The sequence below is a fragment of the Strix aluco genome, chromosome 3, assembly GCF_031877795.1.
Source record: "Strix aluco isolate bStrAlu1 chromosome 3, bStrAlu1.hap1, whole genome shotgun sequence".
In the NCBI taxonomy this organism is placed as follows: domain Eukaryota; kingdom Metazoa; phylum Chordata; class Aves; order Strigiformes; family Strigidae; genus Strix; species Strix aluco.
This window is the reverse complement of record NC_133933.1, coordinates 82,050,030-82,073,081: the sequence shown is the minus strand read 5'-3', so window position 1 is coordinate 82,073,081 and position 23,052 is coordinate 82,050,030. Positions and strand designations below refer to the sequence as shown.

The 23,052-nt window shown below is 43.8% G+C and overlaps 1 protein-coding gene across 5 annotated transcripts in view; it reads left to right on the top strand.

Moving 5' to 3' along the window:
- Positions 1-23,052, top strand: part of SOBP (sine oculis binding protein homolog) — a 119,579-nt gene that overhangs the window by 80,820 nt on the left and 15,707 nt on the right. For all 5 annotated transcript variants that reach the window (XM_074819408.1, XM_074819407.1, XM_074819406.1 and 2 more), the window contains one exon: positions 19,886-21,840. In XM_074819408.1, the coding sequence (XP_074675509.1) occupies positions 19,886-21,838 (1,953 nt within the window). In that variant the 3' untranslated portion in view covers positions 21,839-21,840. The remainder of the gene's footprint in view (positions 1-19,885; positions 21,841-23,052) is intronic.

Here is a 23,052-nt window from a genome sequence, read left to right as displayed (position 1 = left end):
ATGTTCCTCTGTCCGAGATTCACACAAGCTGGTGAGTGTTTACTCAAAGCTGCAGTGAGACAGGAATTGTCCCTGTGTAACTCCAGCTGAGCTGTTTTCACCTAATTATATCTGCTATTCTTTCATTTTAAATTATTTTTGTCCTTTATTTTTGGGTTTCTGCTCCTTGCAATGTTTTCTTTAGGTCCCTCTTCCCCTTCTGAATATCTCTCTTCCTCCATTAATATCTTTCCTTTCTTCTTCTTCCCCAGGTCCATGAGAAATCACACCACTTATTTTTTTATGCCCCTACTTGTTTTCAAAGTTCCTGTAGTCTTCGGCTCCTTGGTGCTGTTAGCTGTGAAAAGTCCCCTTCCCTAAATGCTGTAAGGCTCAGATGTTGCTAAATGTGATTTTTACCATCTAAAAACCTATCAGTTACCTGGCACTGCTCACAGCCTGATTTTTCAGTATGACCAAACTGGGTAGCTTGCAATTTTGAATGCAAGCCCTGAGTTTCTTGCAAAGAAGATTGCCTCAGTGCCTGGTATTAGGCCAGTCTGTAATAGGTATCTGTTCACTCCTCAGCTCTGTTACAGATATTCCCCATGACCCTGGCCAAGTCACTTTATTTCTCTTTGTCTCTGCTTCCCATTCATAAAGTGGGCATAATTGCACTTCTGAAGCTCATGTGGAATTGCAAGGATGAATTCCTCCTGCTTGCTTTGCCTTTACCTCATCCCTTCTGTCTGCACAACTGTCAGCTGGGATAAAATGCCACCGAATCAGAGTAGCCATGGTCAGTGCAAAGCTTATGCTCCAAGCAGCTGGCCCAGCCACTCGCCATATCCTAATAACGTTGATAGCAGAGAGTCAGCTTTATTACCATTTGCATAGCAGTCTTGTGTGCTTTGAAGAGCTTCCTATGCTATCTGTGAATAGCGAGCAGAGAAGTTTCCAAGGCAGGGTGCTCAGGAGTACACAGGGGTTATTGCAGGATGAAGAGATAAAATGGCTTCCTTTGAGGGCTTGCTCCACAGGATAGTTAGCAGAAAATGTGGGGCCTTGGAAGTGCCAGAAGGAAAGGGAGGGAGGCAAGGCAATTGCTCCATTTGTAAAACCCATCTCCAGGTTTCATTCCCGTTGTCCATCTTCTTTCCTTTACCCTCCCCACTTCAGTTCTGTGACAATAACGAAATAAAGGAATGCAAGGTAAAGGCATCCTTAAGGCTGTCATTGTTGCCAAGAAATACTAATAGTGCTTCGCTTTCTCTTTCACATACCTGCTTCTGAACGCTAATGTCATTTAATTATTGTGATGTTGCGAATGAAGGTGCCCACACACAAATTCAATATGGATGTAATTATTAGAGGTGAAAGCAAGTGGTGTATTTTTGATTTGTCATCTGATTTATTATCGTTTACCTCATGTGCCTCAGACAGCACCACCTGAGTCAGGAGCAGAGAACCAGCCTTTTGTATGTAAAAGCTTGCTCTTAAATCTGCACTTCACAAGAAAGCAGCAACTGACATAAAACACTGGTTTTTAAAATACAACTGGTGGTGTAGTTTTGAAGCATTCTCTCTATTTCAGGTAAGGAGCACAAGGGAGGTATGACTTCTGGTAGGCGGCAACACATCTCCAAAAGAAAGCACTGCATACAATACCATTCACATACATAACATATGTCAAAAGGCCTTTGAAAATCCAAATTATGCAGGGAAGAAAACCCAGCCTGCAACCAGTTTAAATGTGTTGGCCAAGTCAGCTAAGAAGATCTGCAGGCTTGGGCTTCAGTAGCAAAGGGCACATTGTCTGCCTACCAGATAATTACTGGGGTTTTCAATTTTTAGGTATCTCCTAGCATTGCATTTTTCAATTCTAGTCAGTCAGCCTTGCAGTTCGAGGTGAGGAGCACAATGCCAGTGGAGCATCCTGCCTTGTTGTGCAGCCTGGGCACATTTATAATGTTCTGCCGCTCTCCCAACCTGTAAAGAGTCCTTCTTTGAATACTGTGCACTGCTCACCATGCAAGCAGCTCATTATCCGAGGCATTTCAAGACTAATTTATAGGACATTTGGTTAATTTGCATAAGCCATCCAGTACACAGAACATGTCTCCACAATAAAGTAATATGCCAAAATCAGGATTTATGTGAAAACACAAATGCCGGGGGGGGGGGGGGGGGGAGGGGGGAGGCACACAACGTTTTTAAGAAGCTGTCATTAGCACCGATCTCTAAACGAATACCTCTGATAAAAAGTCACAGAATCCTGCCTCTCCACCTACTGTATGTGAAGCTCCCATATAATTTTCTGCTTTGAATCTTGCTCGTCTTTTTTATTAAGTAAGATGGGTTTTGATTGTTAAAACAGCCTTGAAATATGAATACTTGGCGCTGTTGGCTTTGTCTAAAAAGGAAACAAAATCCCCCAAACTGAATCCAAATCAAGGGCTGCACGTTCAGCTATCACTGCGAGGAGCCTCGCGCGACCGCTGCTCTGATTATTACCTTGACACCAGAAACAGGAGGGCCTGTAATCCTTGAAACAGCTGACATCTGAAGCACTGATTCTTCCTGTGCTTTGAGTTAGTCAGTCCTTGATCTCCATGCCTGGCATGCAAGCCTGGCTTTCACTGAAACCTGACCTCGTGGTCCCTTCTTCTGCAGCCCTGTTTGTCTTCTGCTGTTCAGAAATATGCAGCTTCTGTCCTCAGGACTCTGAATTAGAGCTGCACGGGTCAAAGGAGCAAACAGGAGAGTTGTCATTATTGGATCCAATGCTTGCCCTTGGTTTAGGTGTCCTTGTTGGGGTTTTTTTAATAACAATTACAAAATAAGAACATTGCAAGATGTTTTTTAAGTGAACCTTTCCCCTGCAAGGTGACACTGGCTTTCCGTGATCTCTAACATACGACTGGTTCATAGGTACAGATGTTTTTCTCCCTTCCTTGCAAAGCCAGCCTGGGATTTGAAAGTCAAGTTGGTTTCTTTCTTCTTTCCCTAATATGTCTTCTGCCATTATGAGGCCTCTGAAGAGCACATTAAGTCCATATTTACCCCTGTGCAATCTAATTAACTTCCGGAATAACTGTGCAGGTGTAACTGAGATCTCAGTTTGAAGGCAGCTTTGCTCCACTTACTATAATTGAAGGAACTGTTTGGCCAGCAGCATTTCTATTAGTAGTAATGCTGTTTGAAAAGGAAATAAATTAGTTGGACTTTTGGACTGAATTTGTAGGAATTCCAGCTAGAATTGCATAAGTGAATGCATATATATCTGCTTACTTGTAAATAGAAGCTAACTTGAGCTGGAAATCACATATACAGTAAACATGTAATACTGATGCCGTTGCTACAAATTCATTTCCCAGGGCAGAGCTACGGTTTCAAGAGCCTGTTTCAGTGCGTTATTGTTTTGAAGGTTTGAACCGTGTTGGTTGTTCGCTTCGGTGCATCACATGTAGTTCCAGTTAAGTGAAACCTGCTGGGTATTTAATGGCTGGTTCAGCTGAAACCAGAAGCAAATAGAGGGGAATAATGTTTTGCACGAAGAGAATTACTCTAGATAAAGATATTTTTTTTGTGTTCTAGATTCAGTTACTCTCTCATATGTTACTCTAGGCTTTGAGATTAGTATTTTCAATGGCAGGAATTTGTGGGATTTCTTACTCAGACTGTACTACAGGTTACATGGAACTGACAGCATTAGCTTGAACATAATGAATATGTTCAACAGGAACAATGCATGCAGTTTTTTGGTTTACTCTTCCAACTTGAATAACTTTTTGCTATTCTAAGATGTTAGAAGCACATTTTTTTCCTCTGGGGATTTACAGTTTCTCTTAGTGTTTTGATCACTTGTGAATAATTTGATAGAAAACCCCTTACACATGTGCCTGTGATGTACAGCATCTAGCTTGGATTTGGTTTTTGACTGATCCCTAATAGCTGAAGTTACTGTATACAACAAAAAACACTTGTAATGCTGTCAGACAGGAAAAATCTCTCTTCTGCAACTTGACTCAAATTTGTTATGTGTATAGCTCCATGAAGTTCAATAGATGTAAATACAGATTAATTATTTAAAAAGTAATAGGAAGGAATGAGCTTCCAAACATGTAGTGTTTAATTATTTAAAACCTGTAATGGAATTTCAACCCTCGCACATACCTCAGATCTCTCGTTGTGCTTGGACAAGTGCCTGAGGTTAACTGGCATGTCCCCACCTCCCAGTCATCTCCCCTCCTGTATCACAGGGTGATAAATGTGCCTGCTAGATGTGAAGAACAGTCAATATTCTCAGTCATGTCTACTAGTAAATATGCTATACTTAACTCTGTCTTCCTTTCCCCCATTACTATATTGCATCCTGCAATAAGCCATTTGTCACGTCCCACTCAGACAAGGGAGATGAGTGACTTAGATTCATAAATCCCCAACAGAGTGGACAACAGTGAGACACGTCTCAAAGTCCAGACATTTATTAACTTCCCACAATGTACTAATTGGATACACAATAATTGGCTAAGTATATAACGAGTTATGGCAAGTGATATAGTATGGCTTGTGTTACTTAACGGTAGTGAGGAAAAAGGGGAAAAAGAAAAGGAGGGAGATAGAGAGAGAGAATAGAGAAATAGAGATCACCAGTCCGGGTTTCCGCATTGGTCCCGTCCGAGTTCATCCGGGATGCATCCGTCTTCTTCATTTCTTTATGTCTTCTTTTTTCTTTCTTTCTTTCACTTCTCGCCTCCCTTCAATTTATACACACTTTTCTTGACTCCATCCCCTAGGTTGACCCACATACCTACGTATCCATGTATGGGGAGGGGTAAGGTGCTTCATGGGATGATGTAATTAGCATGATCTTGTTAATCTTTATTAGCATATTCTGGGGTGTCAACTTTAATATGCATTTCATGGATAATGAAGCAAAGGTCAATCACTGGACAGGTGGCCCTTGAAACTTTACAAGATGCACCAGAGCAGAACTGTCCTGCCTTCACTGGGCTCCCTCCTCCAGCTGCATCGTGCGCTATCCAGGCAGCCTTATCAGCTCCAAACTCCACACTATCCACCCTGTGACTATAGTTTCACTACTTGCAAGTGTTTGAGACATTCCTCAGCTTGGAGGACCTCTGCTCCCCCTCATCCCTTATCTCTCTCTGGCTGTTTTTTTTCTTGCAGGCCTGTTTCTCTCAGGCCCTGTTTCGGGGAGTTACAAGTCATCTCACACCATTCCATATAACATTTCATATAACAAGATGTGTGCAAGTGTGTGCACATCTGTACCTAGCCACAGAGGACCAAATCCTAAAGTCAGGGCTTGGGCAAAGCCCCTCATGATTCCTGATCTCACAGAGTAGAAAGAGCCCTGTAGTAATGTTGCACGTTGGTCGTTCGATGGTGGTGGTTCAAGGCACCTGCTGTATATGATTGATTGTACTGGATGTTGTACACACATGTAGGACAACCTAATTCCCATTTCAAAAACCTCATCCTCCCCATTTTAAAAGGAGGATCAAAGATACAGACTGAAAATAAAGAACATACCAGCCTCCCAGCTTTAGACACCTGCCTGATCTTACCCTCCCTTTGCTCCCTCAGCAATGGATGGGACCAGTTCAGAGCCTTAGTTAGGTTCCTGCCATGATCTAGCCTCCTGAGATGCCTACCTCTGTCCCCAGACCTCAGCTGGGCAATTAAAGTAAATACCTAAAACTGGGCCATCTGGATTATTTCACTGCCTACCCTTCCCCTTGTCCATAGGTACTCAGGAATTTTGTGTTTGCAGGGAATGACTAATGCCAATCTGGCAAGTCCCATGTCAGCACCTTAGCTACATAACCTTCCTTCTTTTACTGCTGTAAGTCACTGGATGAGGAGCACTTGGCCTGGGGTGGGTGTTAAATCTGAAGAAAAGCAAACACTTCGGTTGCATTGAACAAATACACAGTTAGGAGTCTTTGTATGTGATGGCTACTGGTCTTCATTTGCTGGTTCGATAAGGAATATTTCCAGCAGTGCTCTACCCTGTGAAATTGTTGTCAGAAGTAGTTTTGTGGAAAGACCTAGGGAAGGAGAAGGGCAGAAGAAAGCAAGACAGAGTTAGTTCTCTTTGAGGAGGAGTCTAAAGAGCATAGCATTCTTGAGAGCCTTGCTTGTGATTCACTTGCAGGTTGAGGGTTTAAATACGTTGATTTCTTTTGTCCTGGTATGCAGCTTTCACGTAGCTGCTTTGTCACGCATGTCATGCAATGAGAAAATCATCTGCATGATCTTCTAAGTATGAAAGGGTTTGCCATGATGCATTAACATAATAAAATCCATGCAGTCACAGCGTGCATCACGCGTACAGGCAAGGAATGAGTGCCATCTACAGTAACACAATGCATTACTAAAGGGTCCTCTGTAATTGTGTTCTTTACCAAATAGTGCATCTGATGCCTTCTGCTGTAATGTACCCTCCTTGGTGAGAAATTAATACTTTGTGCCAAATTCAACTCTCAGTTACATGGTTCAAATTGAAAAAAGACAACACTGGCTTCAGTGAAGTTATCCCAGATTCATCCCAGGGTTACTAAAAATAGATTTGATTTATGTAAATAGCTGGGTGTCAGGTATGCTCCAGTGCTAAACACTTTCTAAACAGAGGAATAAGTAAGACCTTTTCATTTGAATAAGAAAGACCTAGTGGGACTTTTTTTTTTTTCCACATCCATACCCTCCTTAGAAAGAGGTAGGTGTAAATCACCAAGGAAGAAGGTGCATTTTGAGAACCAGCAAATGTTTCAGGCCTGACAAAAACATTGTAGCGGGCAGCGGGCTATGTGAAGGGCTGGCCCTCCCTCCCTCAGGCACCGGTGACAAGTAAAGCTGGTTACTGCCCACCACCCTCGCAGCTGGCAGGTCCTGTCAGAGGAAGCCCAGCTTCACAGCAGGAATGTTCTTAGTAAAACAAGAGGGGCATTAGCAGAATAAGACAAGGAAGTTTGCACACACATTAGTTCACCATATGTTTGACTCTAGGCTGCAGTTTCAGACCTTTATAACTCCTCATTTATTATTTTTAAGGCTAGAATCCTGGAAAACAGTGGTTTGAGATGGGTAGGGACCATAATAGTCATGGTAAATCCTACCTACCAGAGACAGTAATTTTTTTTTCTTTTATATTTTTTTCCCTTTTTATTTCTTCTCTTCTGTTTTTCCCTTTCTTCTTTTTCCTCTCCTCTACTCTTCTCTCCATTTGGAGGATGTGCAGGCTGTCTTCTTTTCCCTGGCCCTTATTTCAGTCTTACCTGGTCCATGTGCAAGTGCCCAAGAGGGAGCCTACCAGTTGCTCAGAATAAGCTTCTCTCCACTGGTGATTCTGTGCTAATAGAAGGGGGAAGGGGAGCTGGGTCTGTACCAATGGGTTCTGGGTTTCAGCCAGGATCAGTGCCTTGCAGCAAGAGAAAGTAGAGGGATGCAGAATGCTTCCTCTGTGCGCTGCAGAGCAATTTCCCTCACTTGGCTTCATCTTCTCCAGTCCCAAACTCCAGAGGAAATGGGAAAATGAATTCCACTCTCCATGCCCAATCTGCAAGAGATGTGACATGTCTCAGTCCTGGGCTGAAACCGATGTGACACATTGTTCCTTGATCCAGGCAGATTTTGGGTCTAGCCCAGAGTTGTTCTAATCAAATGTGGTTTCCAGAGAGAGAGAGAGCTGCTCTTTAAACTGAACGTATTCTGGGATGCGGGGTGGTGTGTACCCTTACCAGCAGTGAAACAAGCAATTCTCAAAGTGTGAATCACACACAGTCAAATCTGGAACAGTTTTGACTCCCTTCAAAGCTCTATAGACTGAAAACCCAGCAGTGCTCCTCTTGGCAAGTTTGGATTTTTGTCATCCATTTTTACTAACGGTCAAGTCAATCTTTCCCTAACATTATTTTTCCAAGTAAGCAGCTGATGCAGTCCCTCAAGGATTTTATATGTTTGGGAAAGGTGGGGAAGTGTGTGCAAGGGGTCTACCTCAGGTAGACAGTGAGACCCAGCCAGTTCTGCTGCAGCCCATGCTATGGCGCATATAGCATAATGGGTCCCAACCTGTAAATATTATTACATGATAAAGATTAACATGTAATAATAAAGGCTGAAGATCCCTGACCTATATAGATAGGTGGATAAAACCCATATATATATAATTCCAAAGCACCCAGAGACATCTATTCTGTAAGCCTCTTGCTTGCACAAGCATAAATCAGACGAAACAACACAAAAATCTGTGAGAGTTACACCACTGTAAAATGGCATAGGTGAGAGGAAGAATTGGACTTAGAACCCTTCATTACAGGTAAATAAAGATTTCTCAAGGTTTCAGATTGCATTCCTACTTGCTATTCTACAGACTGATATTTCAAATCTGGATGACAGTAATATTCTCTAGACCCAGTAATACTACATTTAAGTCTGAGTGATTTAATGGCTGTTCAGTGGTGATTTTGGTCCAGGTGAAGTGGTATTGGCCTCCAGCAATGCCTTAGGCTAAAAGCATCATGTGTTAGCAAAAAACATTAACCTGCCCCTCAAACCTCCTCATTATTACATTTATAGTCCTGTCAACCAACCTATGAGCCACTGGAAACATAATGGAGGGGGTTTTATTGTTATTTTTATATTCTCTTGAATATGAAAAAGAAAATATATTGGAGAAAAAATACATATAAGATATTACTAGATATAAATTCTAGACAGATGAGCCACATGGGTTATTTTCCATCTCACAATGTTACTTTGCTATATGACCAGAATAAAGTTTTGTTCAGAAAAAAAGGGTGAACATGTTTATTCAGGTACTGAATAAAAAAGTGAATTAATTAGAGAATATAAATCTTCATCTCACTTCTGACGTTATCTGCAGATGGTAGCATGAGTTTCTCAAGGGTGAAGACCTCTCATTTTGGGAGATTTTGGTCACTCAGTGAGATACTATTTGAGGCTAGTAAAGTGCCCTTTCCCCTTCTGCCTCTGAAGTTTTCCTGTACTTAACAGCATCCGTAATTCTCAAAAGAATTTGATAGAAACATTTACAGTATTAATTGCTCTCAATTTTCCTTTCTTTTCCTGATTGCTGGGGCTGGATGCAGGGAGTGCTGCAAGCTTCATGTCTACAGGTTCTCTCTCTCAGTTGACAGCTGCTCTGCAGAAGAAACCTTCTGCAGCTGATGCTTGGTCCTGTTCTGCTGTCTCTGCAGCTCCTGCATAGGAGTGAGGAGCTCCTGGCATGGCAGTGGTGCTGGCCCTCTCATCTGTCCCCTGAAGAGGGGCAGGCACTGGTTCTCAGCCCAGGTCCCTGCAGCTTGGGCACCCCAGGGAGGAAGAAGCTGCTCTGCTACTTGTGAAGCATATGGAAATATAAACTGCAGGAGATTCTCCAAAGGCATAGAAGTAAACATCCTCATGAGGAAAGAAATGCATTTCCACTCTCTGAGGGAGACGAAGGAGGGGGATTTCCTAGTGCAACCTTCTGCTGCCCCAAAGAGATGGCAGGCACTGGACCCTGTGAGGAAGTACTTCTAAGCCCCAGAAATGTTTTTCCAGCTGCTAGCTTTGTTTTCTTTCTTTTACCTTCCTGAATATTCAAAGCTGATAGTTCTTGTCCTGTTCTCAAGGTGTTTACAATGCTACCAATACTTTGCATGGCTTTACTGGCAGCAGTTTGAGGAGGTACATTTGTGTCATCTTTAGGAAGAAGAGAAGCTCTCACTGTGACACTAACAGCTTAAGGATTATAAAGCAAAGCCTCCTTGTCCTGGTTTTGGCTGGGATAGGTTAATTTTTCTTCTTAGTAGCTCAAATAGTGCTGTGTTTTGGATTCAGTATGGGATTTGGTATGAGAAGAATGTTGATAATACACTGATGTTTTCAGTTGTTGCTAAGAGGTCAAGGACTTTCCAACTTCCCATGTCCTGTCCCTTTGCAGGTGTACAAGAAGCTGTGAGGGGGCACAGCTAGAGCACCAAACCCAAATTAGCCAGTGGAATATTCCATATCATGTATCATCATGCTCAGTTTATAAAGGAGGGGAGGCCAGGAAGGAGCGGGGGTTCTCTCTCGCTTCTGGGATTGCGGTTTTGGGATCTTGGTTCTTCAGAATTGCCTGCTAGGAGCGGACTGGGTATCAGTTGTCGGGTGGTGAACAATTGCATTGTGCATTACCTGTTTGTACTTCCTATTATTGTTATTGTTTTATTTTATTTAAATTATTAAACTGTTTTTATCTCAACCTATGAGTTTCCCTTACCCCTCCAATTACTTCCCCCATCCCTTGGGCAGGGGAGGGTGAGCGAGTAGGTGCATGGTGTTTGGCTGCTGACTGGGTTTAAACCACAACACTCCTGTTGTGGAAAGGCACGTTGTGTAGTTTACCGAGACTCCCAGCTTCACCTACTCGATGTAGTTCTTGCTTCTGGCTGCTCAGTTTTCCCCCCGATTGTTTCAGGACCAGGGGACGTTTGAGAATGCACATCATGGGAAGACTTGGCCTGGAAATGAAGTGTCAGAGCTCAAGGTGACCAGCACCCACATAACCTGAAACTGCTTGCCTGACCAGCAAATATGTCTGTGCCACTGGTCTGCCAAGCTGGCTTCTCCCACTGCCACCCGCAAGCTAAGGGCCATGGTGCAGACACTCAGTGGACTCCACGCATCCTTGAATTAGGCTTACCAAGAAGGAGCCCACAGGCACACTTGCATGGTCTCCTGTCAGACCAGGTTAAGTCTGGAAGAGGAACTGCCCCTTGACCTTTTTTTGTGGGCACAACACCATGCAAATGCTGGGCTACTGCTTGCAGATCTATGGCAGCCATCTGATGAGCTTGAGGCTTGATGGGAGCTTGAGAGTTGCACTTGAGACTCAATGGCTTGAGCCAGGGTTTGCTCTGCCCCACAGCCTCTTACATGACGTAGTTATGCTCAAAGGCCCATTGAGTTACAATGGGATGAGGCTTCTCAGAGCCTGCATTACTCTTGAAAAGGGCATTGAGGCTTAGATGTTCTTTAGGCATTTCTGAAATGTGAGCCTTGGTGAGACAGGTTGTCTGTCCTGCTGAAGGCATGTAAACCCCCTGCCTCTCTTTCCTGCTCTTGCCCTCCTTTCATCTTCTGCATCATCTTAATTTTATTTAGGACTTATGTCACTGCTGGAGTGGTGGTCTTAGCCAATACTGAAACAGCAGTGTGAATGTGCCCTGTAATCAGCTCTTGTATGGTACAAGTGTAAAAACCCCACATTAAGGATTTTAAGGTTTAAATGCTGTTATTGTCCCATTCTGTGTTATTTCAGCCAGGAAGGTTTCTGGGGAGAAGAACTTCCCTCTTGGCAAGCCACACCTCACACTACATTCATTTTCCCTGAAGTTTTGCTCACCATATTGTGGGCTTCACCAGTGGTTTCAGATCCAAAGTTCCTCCTGTGGTTTCAAAGCCTCAGACTGAAGTTGAAAACACGCAGCTCAGCTGTTTATATACAAAATCAAATATGTAGCCACGCTGATGAAACAAGACCCAACCTGGATTTCTATAGGGCATTAGCATAACTTACATTCATTGCTTTTGGCTGGAAACATTAAAAAGCCCCCCAACACAAAGGAATGCAAGGACTTTGAAAAGACTATGTTTTAAATGCCACAGATGACAACTGCAATGATTCAAAAAATGAAATCAATTTATCATTAGCCATTAATTACCAAATAGCTCTATTTGCTCCTTATGCTTCATGTAGCTTAGACTTTTGCATAATTAGGATGAAAAATGGAGATAGAGTGGGTCTTGCATTTAAATGACATAAAGTCAGTATTTGCTCCTCAGAAAACTATGGTAAAGATTTTTGTGAGGACAAGAAGTTTAGGAGAGTTACATCAGGGAAAAGAAAAGCAAGCAAGCAGGCAAGCTTTGGTCTCTTTTAAACAGAGAGAAACTTGTCCAGGACAGTTTTAAGTTGTAGGCAACTGCAGTGTTCTGTTTTGTCAACTGTTTTTGCACAAAGCTCTAAACATTGTAAAAATCTGTTTTCCTTCACACCTAGCATCGCTACAAGCTATATTGTAACCACATTCACAGTGTGTTAGAGCCTGCCTCGGGGTTCCCTCGCAGCAGGTTTCAGCTGGAATGATTTTTTAAATTTTTTTATAATAATCACTCCATTCAAATGGAACAATCATTATAAAAAATTATCACGAGCCATCTTGGACAGAAAAATCCTGCCACAATAAACATGCTGAATGTCTTGCAATAAGCACATCGAAAATGGTGATCAAGGCTGGATAACTGCATAGAGCCACACTTTGGATTATGCCTATTAATTGTTTGACATTTGGTAGTGAAAGAGCATCAATTCCCAGTCATGACAGCTGAGGCGGGGACTTTTGTCTTGAAAGTAGAAGCTGTGAACTGCCCTCCCCCTCTGAGGACGGTCTACGTCCCTGCCCCATGGGCTAGCATGCAGCAGCTGTGGTGCTGGACACGCAGACCCCTGTGTACCCTGCTCAGACACTGGCCGTGCCCCGGGCTACCCAGTCCATCTTGGGAAGAAGCCTGAGCAGGTCCAGGGTGGGCATTTTGGAAGAAGATTGGGTAGGGAAAGCCGGGACACCTTGGTGAGTGACAGCGGGTTGTACAGCTTCTGGCGAGGCTGCACCCGCTCCATCGCTTGGCGCAGGTTGCTGGCAGCTGAATACTTTTTGTGGCATCTCACTTAGCTGGGAAAAAAGCACAACAGCATTAGGATAAGCAAAAAAGCCTTTAAATTATGAATTTCAATTCCATTATGCTGATTATCGCTAACCTCTCAAAGGAGCTTGTCATTTGCTGTTGGATCTGGGTGGAACATATTCCCCTCCTCTTCCTCACACTGACCCCATGCATCTGAGCAGAGCATGGCCGTGTCCTTCTGCAGATCTTCACCTGCTCACTTTCCCAATCAGCACAGCAGGGTGCCTGCCTTGCACTTCTTAATATTCATCCTTTTTCTGAGTCAGGAAATGCTAAAAGGGAACTCCAGTGCCTTGGAACAATCTTTATGTCAAACGAATCACCATGTGTTTGTGTGCTGAATGGCACCTTCCCAGCCCAGCGGGGGCTTTGCTTCCCCAGGGCCAGCTCCACAGGGAGACCCTCAGGAGGTGAGCAGGGCAGGGGGTGATGAGTTGGTACAGACCTCCGAGTTGATGTTTGCAGGATGGGTCAGTCCAACCCAGAGCCCCACTGGGGCCACGGCTTCTCTGTGCTCACAAGTGTTGAATACATGAACACTTGAGGTACAGCTCTTCCCCTAAAGTTTCTCAGTGCTTGGTCATGCAACAGGCTGCAGAGATGGGGCTGTGTGCAGCACTGTGGGCGGGATCTATGAGGGGATGTGTTGAGAAATTATCATTACATTTTTGGTGACCTACTCCAAAGAGGAGACTTGGTGGTGGATAAATGGAGGAAAGAAGGGAGGGAGCAGGCGAGGACAGCTGGGAGAGGTTTCACACTTCTTTGCCCTTTAAAGATAGCATATAGTCTTTCAGGACAACAGATCTAGGTTTCTTTTCTTCTGATAGACTGAATTTTCCCCTGATGTCCTGCTGGGAGTGCTTCACAGCTGTGCGAGGTGGCCCAGGTGGCAAGGTGCCTTGGTGCCATGCTGCGGCAGGTGCTGGGTGATCTGCAAAGGATCTGAGTGAGATGTGTGTAAGAGCACTAGTTGTGACTCATTTGGCTGTTTACTAGAAACCTCTGTATGTGCATTTCAAGCCAGTTCCTAATTTCTAGATTGCTGCTGTGTCCAATGTTTGGAGGGCTTCAAAAAACTTGTGCCCTTGCTGAAAAACATATGGCTGGTGTGTCAGGTTCTTGCTTGGCTGCAAGGCAGGAGTGTGTGCAGGGGGAGGGGGGTTGTCTGCTCGCCTTGCAGCTTTTGGAATGGGGTGGGAGCCTCTGCCTCCATGCCTCACACATCCTGGGTGGGTGGCAGCGTCGGAAGCTGCAGGGAAGGGCCTGAGACACAGTGTGGGCTAAAAGGAAAGGCAGCCAGGGCCAGAGTGGGCTATAGGAAATATTCAGTGGCGTCTGTGAAGCCAGAACATACGCCTGAGCATGTATGAAGAGACAGCAGTTGGATACCACAGTGGGAAAAGGGAGTAGAAACTACCTAGCAAAGTTGAATACATGGATTTTATGCCAGGAAGTGAGGTTTTGATAATCTTCAGTCCTGTGTTTCAACATTCTTGATAAGACCCTGGTCCTCAGGAAACGATGCAGCCCTCCTCTGTGCAAGGTGTTTCATGACAGCGTTTTCCTGAGCAAGGCTTCGTTAGTCTCCCTGTGGTGCTGGAGAAGCTAAAAAGGGTCTTTGCCCTAGTGACCCTTTTCTGTCCTCTCACTAAGCTTTACCAGGGACCTGATATTAGTCCAAAGTGCTGTGTATAAGGCATCGCAGAGGTGGTGTTTGAACATTACTTGTTCCTGGTTCCTCTTGGGCTGATGTAAATACCTCCGCAGACAGATTTTAGCAAATGTATTTCTTAATGAAGTAGTGTCTGATACTCGTTCAGAGGTTACTGTTGGACTACACTAATGGATGAACTTTGTGCCTGCATTTGACAGCTGATTAAAGTATTAATTACCCTGTGCCTAAAACCTGAGCATGGCCCTTTTAAGCACAGCAGGATGCCTGTGTTGTGCCTATGGGGCAACCTCATAGCCACGTCTGGACACTGCTTTGGACATTTCTATCAAAATAAAGATATGGATGCCAACAGGAATGGCTTTTTCCCCCTCTTTGTATTAGAGAAATTCAAGTGTTACAGGATCCCTTGGTCCTGGCTTCCTTGGTGTTCCTGTATCGGGTGCGAGTAGTGTTTCTGCTGATGCAGTGTCTTCTGAGTCGACTCCTGGTGTAGATTGCTGCATGTTTCACAGGAAAGCGGATGAATGATATCAAGTCATTGAGCTTATAAGTAGCACACTGGCAACACGCCACTAAAATATAAATACATTAAATGTACTGAAGGAAATGTTCATTCTGTTGTTTAGCGTTGGACATGCCCCAGTTAGGTAAATTTAATCTTCTTGAGGGTTGTTGCGTTACAGCTGAATGAGATAGGCAGTTATCTTATTACTGATCTTTTCTGTCATTCAGGGTTTGTGTTCTGGCATTCATGGCGTGAAGTGTGCTTGCCCAGGAGCAGTACTATGAGTATTTTTCAAGGGAGCTGAAGGTGCGTAGGGGATCTATTAGCACCTTACGAAGTCTGACCCTTTATCTTGGGAATGTTCACACTCCTTGTCAGGCACACCACTACCAGTCAATCCCACCTCCTTTTGGGTAGAAACGTACAAAATGGTTGCTTCGTCTGTGTTTGCTAGGAAATGTCTGAAACTCAGCCTTGCACATTTATTTTCTTTCCGTGTATTCCTTTTATTAACTTGTGCTATGGGCTTTTCTGCCACAGTTCCTTCCAAGATCCCCGGACTTGCCTCTGCTCCTGTTGAGATCAGGGGCAAGGCTCCCACCAACTCCAGGGTGAGCGGAGGCTGGCATTAAGTGTCAGACCCAAAGCCGATTGATTGCATTAAAGAGGAGTCTCTCCATTGTTTTCCATGGGTGCTGGGTCAGGCCCTCCAAACATGATCCCATAGCATTAACTCTTGTGACTAATCCTGCTGAAACCCAGAGAGCTACTCCCATGCGTAAGTGCTACCAAAGCCAATGCGCAGCATTAACAAGCACTCTGCAACAGTTTAGCTTTTCTCTCAGCTGTATGGTGAAGAGAAAGGATGAGGCAGGAAAAGGGAAGCAGAAGGAATAAATGAACAAAGAGATTTTGAGCCGATTGTGAAGAACAACGATGTTCTGTATGGAATGCAAGTACTTTAAAAAAATAAGACATTGGCTGTGTGTTTTACAGATAAGAAAATGTTATTTTATTGAACAGAAAGATATATATGTTTCACCTATCACATCTGAACTAATCTGTGTAGGCTTTTAGAAGAAGTCTGTAATTACTCTGAGCACGTCATTAGTTAGATGTAAAATGAATGATATTGCTCCGTTTTATTACCTCTAGTGATATAGCCATTTGTATCATAAATTCATTGACCTCATCTTAAATGATCAATCCTGTAAGACAGACTTGATTCATTAATTCTTAAGTGACATTTTTTCTCCTCCAGTAATTTCCTCCTTATTGTAAGGACTGTTGTTCTGCCTTTTAATATGGTATTGTAAGGTGTCATATTACCTGCATATGACATGCACATTTTATACTTGTGTCTTAAACAAGCAGCATAGACTGCTTATGTAAGTAGAAAGAAAGAAAGAAAGAAAGAATGAATGAAAGAGAAAGAAAATAATGAAATACATGGATGTAGTAGATAGGTATTTCTCACTGATGTTAACTTCAACACTTTGAGATGTTGCATAAAATCAATGAGATAATTATTAGATATTGGGTCCATCCAGGATGTTCAGAGGAACAGAATTGCTGCCTTTAATTTCTGTGGCTTTAATTAATTTTATCTAGTGATAAAATATACAGAGCAGTCTGTGATCAATATGTGAGTGAGGCAGGCAGACTTCAGAGTTTCTTGTACCTCAGTGAATTATTGAAAACAGGAGAAATCAGTAGAGAATTTCTAAGAAGGATTTCTAAATATTTTACTGAGGAAGAGAAAATATTTGTTTAGCTAGGAGTGACATAGGAGCCCACTTGAGATAAACAAATCAATACAGCAATAAACTACTAAAGTATTTCAGTGAATTTTTCAACTGATAACTAATAAAATTAAATTATTAGAAAAGATGCCACAAGTTTTTTGAGGGCTGTATTTTTCTTTCAGTCTGTTTAATTAAAGTCACTGAGGGGACTCTTCCTAGAAAGATAAGGAGGCTGGGTTTACTTTCTCGTATTTCTCAAGTGCTTCTTTGGCAGCAGGCTTGCAAGTTGGTTTGCTTCCTTTGCCCTGAAGGAAGGGTAAGTCTTATGTGCACCATCCCAGGACTAAATCAGGGAAGCAGCTGCATCTGAAGTCCTGCCTCATTTCTTACAGCAGCCATCTCTGGGACAGGTCTCCTCATCTTTCCCTTACAAGCAGACACTGTTTTTGTGGGTGATGGGCCAGTGTGGGCTTCATCCTGCCCCAGCCTGCCCCAGGAGCCAGCTGGGAGCTCCTGGTACCTCTTTATGCAGCTCTTGGGGTACATGTGGAGACCGTCTGCCTCTTTGCACAGCCCTGGGGTCAAGAGCATACCCTGTAAGCGGCAGGAGGAGCACAGTGGTGTATATCTTGATTCCATACATGCAAAATAGATAGCATTTTGTGGCTACAGCAGTGAGATCTCAATCAAAAATGACCTTAAGGTAAATTCAGCAGCGTTACTGAGTTAAATAGTACCTTATTAACTCACAGCGTAGACTCACAAATTCCTCTTTTGTCTGCTTGGATAACGGTGGCAAGCCAGAAAATCTAAGGAGGACAGTTATAAGATGTTTCCATCAGATGATCCTGTGCTGACTTGCCAGGTGGGTGGCAAAACCCATACCTGTGCCAAATACCCAGGATGGTTCAGTGCCCACTGCTGCATGTTTGTGCTACTTGCGGTGAGGGGTTGCCCAACTCCGGTGCTGTCTGTGATGGCCGCTGAGCCTTCTTGCAGGGCGCAGAGGGAGAGTCAATGCCTGGTAAAACCCAGGAGCCCTTGGAAGTGGGGGTGCCCCCGCTTTGCCCTGCTCAGTGCACTCCTGCTTCCCATCCGCCCAATGCCTGGGGCAATGCATGTGCCATGGCAGCAGAGGCATTTATCTCCACTCTTCTGTGCATTTGACAGCCGTTTTGTCCACATTTTTTAGGGCACTGCATCGTCAGTGTATGTTCCATGCAGGACTGGACTTGTCTGTAAACATACCAGGAAATTTTCTTCCTTGCATGGGGAATCGTGCTGGAAATTCACCCGTTCCTAATGCCTCATGCATTGAGCAGCACCAGCACCCCCTCTGCTTTATCGCACGTGGGTGGCCCTGTGTGTGTGTGCCAAAGCTAAAAATCTGAACCCTGCATTCCCAAACTTCAGGCATGACTTAATAGTTGCTACTTCTCAAGTAATTATTTAGTTTGATTTAAATGTTGGGATGAAAACTTCGTGGTAGAGAGAGGGAGTGTGTGTGGAGTGTGTGAATGGGGAGGGAAGGCAGGAGAGGGAATCAAATAGCAACTTGACTGGATAACCAAAAGTTTGCAGAGTTAAGATAAATGGGCTAATAACCATAGCATATAGTGTGTGTACGTGTGCATATATATATATATATATTAAAGATATACTACTGAAAACTCAAAAATGTCACCACTGTTTATATTAAAGGAAAGCTGAGAGTTAAATGAGATGGGTAATCAGATGCCCGACATATGTTGTTTTGAATTGTTTATATGGCCAATAGTTATTAAAATTAATTATCCTTTTAATGCAGTCTTTTCACAATCATATTCTTTTTTTTTTTTTTTGTACAAAAGATACAGTAATTTCAAAACAAGCTAATACGGACTATTTGGAAAAGGCAGAACAAACAATACCAGGATGTATTCTGACATGGTCATAGGCTCAACATGCTGATAGAAAGCACAAAAATCTCTGTCAGCAGAGTATTTTGAGAACTAATGTAAATGACAAAAATGGTTTTTTTTGTGTGTGTAAAATTCTGTCAAAAAAGTAAGGCACTGAAAAATCTGACATCTGTTTATCTGTTTATAGCTATGGCAAGATTACTCATATTAATTCTTGTTTAAAATGCCATATGAAGGAAAGGCATTTGTGCAAACAAGAGTCATATTTGAATTGTAGATCATGTCTTCACCATCTGTGAGAGCTGTTGGTGTTGCAAAATTAATGTGTTAATGAAATCACAATAATTTCTCTGAAGTAATGGATTCTGAAGCCTAGAATGACTATTTTTTGAACTTTGGTGTCTAGTGGTTTACAACTGGGAAAACCTTTCACAGCTTAATTAGTTCTGCAGCCTTACTTTTAAAAAAAATTGGCTATGCCTTCACCACACCAGTAGTAACACAGAAAAGGATTAAATGGAAAGCAGAGAAACAAACCAAAAATGAGCCTGCAATGCAAACTTTTTGCCATAGTATTTGAAAAGTTGCTAAATAGGCCCTTGCTTGCCAAGAAGTTTTACTCAAAGTGACTCGTACACGAGAGTGGGCAAACAGCTCAGAAAATAATTCCAGCTTGCCGAAACATCACAAATTGGGACTATTTGAACCTTACACAAATGTCCTGACTATTTCCAAGTTTCTCCTTGGAACGAAGGGCAAAGGATGAATGATGCTTTTTGCTTTGTGATGCCATTTTAAAATACCACACCCTTTCCAACTTACTATTTGATACCCTAAATAGAATACTAAATGTTACAGTGTGCTGCAGTTTAGTAGAAATGGTTTGCATTCATTTCCAGCAACTTTCTGAGTCCTTTTCCAGTTATACTCCTTGTGTAGTATGGCATCTCAGATGGTACAGGTGTGCTTAGATTACCACTGAGGAGTAACCACAGCCATACTCATAGAGATTTTGTATACTTACATATGTCTGTTATAACAGCTTATGCCAGCTGAGGATTCTTCTCTGTGCTTTAAGACATATAATGTACTGTATAAGGTAGAATTGAGGTCATGGGAGCCAAAAAAGGGAGTGACATTCGATTCACCAATATTTTGGAGAAAAAAAAAGCATAGTTTTCACAAACGTAACTTTTTTTTTTTTTTGCTAGAAAAATAATGTATTTAGAAAGCAAGTGAAAAATGACTTTTAAAATAACACTATGAAGAGAAGATTGCTTTTCTTACCTGATTTGATTTTATTACTGTGTTGTAGGTATGTGACTGGTGTAAGCACATAAGACACACAAAAGAGTATCTGGATTTTGGGGACGGGGAAAGAAGGCTTCAGTTCTGCAGTGCAAAATGTCTCAATCAGTACAAAATGGACATTTTCTACAAAGAGACACAGGCCAATCTTCCAGCTGGACTGTGCAGTACATTACATCCTCCAGTCGAAAATAAAGCAGAAGGCACTGGGGTGCAGCTGCTGACTCCAGATTCTTGGAATATACCGCTAGCAGATGCTCGGAGAAAAGCCCCATCCCCAGTGTCTGCAGCTGGCCAAATTCAAGGTCCTGGACCATCAGCATCTACCACTGCCTCTCCGTCTGACACTGCCAACTGCTCTGTCACTAAAATCCCCACGCCAGTTCCCAAACCTATTCCCATCAGTGAGAATCCAAATATTCCGCCAGTTTCTGTCCAGCCACCTGCTAGTATTGTGCCTCCAATTGGTGTCCCACCTCGCAGTCCTCCCATGGTGATGACAAACCGTGGGCCAGTTCCTCTGCCCATATTCATGGAACAGCAAATTATGCAGCAAATCCGTCCACCATTTATTCGTGGGCCGCCTCACCATGCCTCAAATCCTAACAGCCCTCTGTCAAATCCAATGATTCCTGGAATCGGTCCCCCACCAGGTGGTCCCAGAAATATGGGTCCCACCTCTAGCCCCATGCACAGGCCGATGCTTTCCCCTCATATCCATCCCCCCACAACACCTACCATGCCTGGGAATCCTCCCGGCTTGTTGCCACCTCCCCCTCCTGGAGCTCCTTTGCCCAGTCTTCCCTTTCCCCCTGTCAGCATGATGCCAAATGGTCCTATGCCTATGCCACAGATGATGAACTTTGGATTGCCATCCCTTGCCCCGCTGGTGCCACCCCCGACTCTACTAGTGCCATATCCAGTCATTGTCCCTTTGCCCGTCCCCATCCCCATTCCCATCCCCATCCCCCACATCAATGACTCCAAACCCCCCAATGGCTTCTCCAGCAACGGCGAAAGCTTCATTCCGAGTACCTCCAGCGAGACGCCTGGGGCAAAGCCAACCAATAGCTCTTCATCCCCTCGAGAGTCAAAGCAAGGATCGTCTAAATCCTCTGACTCATCACCGAGCTGCTCAGGCCAGTCCCTAAATCAAGCTCAAGTGCTTCAGGAGCACAGTAAAAATGAAGTCGTTGACTTGACTGTCAGACCTAGTAGTCCAGTGAACAGTAAATTTGGTTTCCCCAGTGTACTACAGGGTCCACAGGACGGTGTGATAGACCTAACAGTAGGCCACCGGTCTAGGCTGCACAATGTTATCCACAGGGCTTTACACGCCCAAGTGAAAGTTGAACGTGAACCTAACAGTGTTGTAAATTTGGCTTTTGGTAGCTCGGACAAAAGGAACTGCAGCGACTGCAGGGACAACTGCAGCCCAGTTGACTCAAAAACGTTACCGTGCAGTGATGGAGCTCACTGTTGTCCTGTCTCCTTGGCCTCCGGCACACCGGGACTGGAAGCCAGTGCAGCAGTGTGCAATGTCATTGTGAATGGCACGAAGAGCACGGAGGGTTCCAAAAACCCGGAGCCGCCCCAGGAGCCAAAAAAGCCCCAGCCTGCAGAGGAGCTGGCGGTGAGCGAGCTGGAGTCCGTTAAGGAGAACAACTGTGCATCAAACTGCCACCTCGAGGGAGATGTTGGCAAGAAGACTGGGGAAGAGCCCCTTACTGGGGGAGACAAACAGGACCCGAACCTTAACAATCCAGCAGACGAGGACCATGCATATGCTTTGCGGATGCTGCCCAAGACAGGTTGCGTGATCCAGCCTGTGCCAAAACCAGCAGAAAAGACTGCTATCGCACCGTGCATTATCTCAACGCCAATACTCAGCACAGGGCCAGAGGATCTGGAGCCACCATTGAAAAGGAGGTGTCTCCGAATTCGAAATCAGAATAAGTAAAGGTTTGTGTAATCACTACTGCCTTCTGTGTGAATAGAATGAGTATTTTCAGGTATGAGGTCAAACTCGTGTGGATGTGGCCTTTGTGAAACAAAAAGATACAGATTCTGATTTATTGGCATTTTTTAGAAAACTATTGGTATTTATGTTTCACTATTGTTCTTTGTGTTGTATTGCATCTGTACCTGTCAGTACTCCATCCATCAGCAGCCTCATTACACTTTTGCTCACAGAACATTTCGTGATGGTGCTGGCTGTGAAGTTATTGTGCTGTGTATGTCAAAGTCAGTAGTTTTCTGCCTAGGATATGGTTTAGGTCTGGGCCATTAATCTGCTTACTTATTCCAGCTGAGTTACGCAGCAACTCAAGCCTTCATGATGATGATTGAAATTGCCCTACAGCATAGCATAGAGCAGGACGACCCAGCTGCTTCCTGCTAGCTCAGATCCAATTGACTTACCAAATGGTCATCTCCAACCATCTTACTTTGGTCTGCCTCCAGACTGCACCCTGGCTTTCAGCTGGGCTGTTCTCTGCAGAGCATACCCCCCTCTCCCTGAACTTTCCTTCCTTGGGTATCAGTGCTTAGGGACTGCCTGCTGTTTGGGACCTGCCCACTGTAGCTTATCTCAGCAAGACCTGTGCCATGGGACTTTACTCTCTTACCGGAGTTATCTGCCTTTGTTGCAAGTCTCTCACCTTAGAAAAGCAGTTGAGGTTTCCCCCAGCCCTGTGGTTGTTATGTGTGTGTGGTTCCTGGTAGGACTACAAAGCAAGGCAGAGATATGGGTAAGTCCACCAACAACCATGGCTTGTCCAAGGACAATGCTCCAGTGGCAGAAACCCCCCGCCCTACATTCCCTATTCCCAGCCTACTAAATCCCTCTGATAAAACAGCGCCTTTGTAAAACTGTTAGTTTAATGTACGTCTGGTGCTTCAAACCTCTGAGCAAGAAACAAATGTAATTGCATTTGTTTAGATTCACAAGCGTGGAGAACTTCTTTCAGGAAAAGGGAAAATGGTGGGTGTTGCAAGAAATCTGTTCAGCAGTAAAATACTGACGGTTTGCCGGATGTGGCTTGATGACATGCCAGATTTCATTGCAAACCGTGGAATATTCTGTAGCCTCCAGTAAATCCCTGTCCCTGGTAGCACAAATAGTGACTGCAGCGGTGCAGTACGAATATTACCTTGAAGGGCTTGGCACCCACA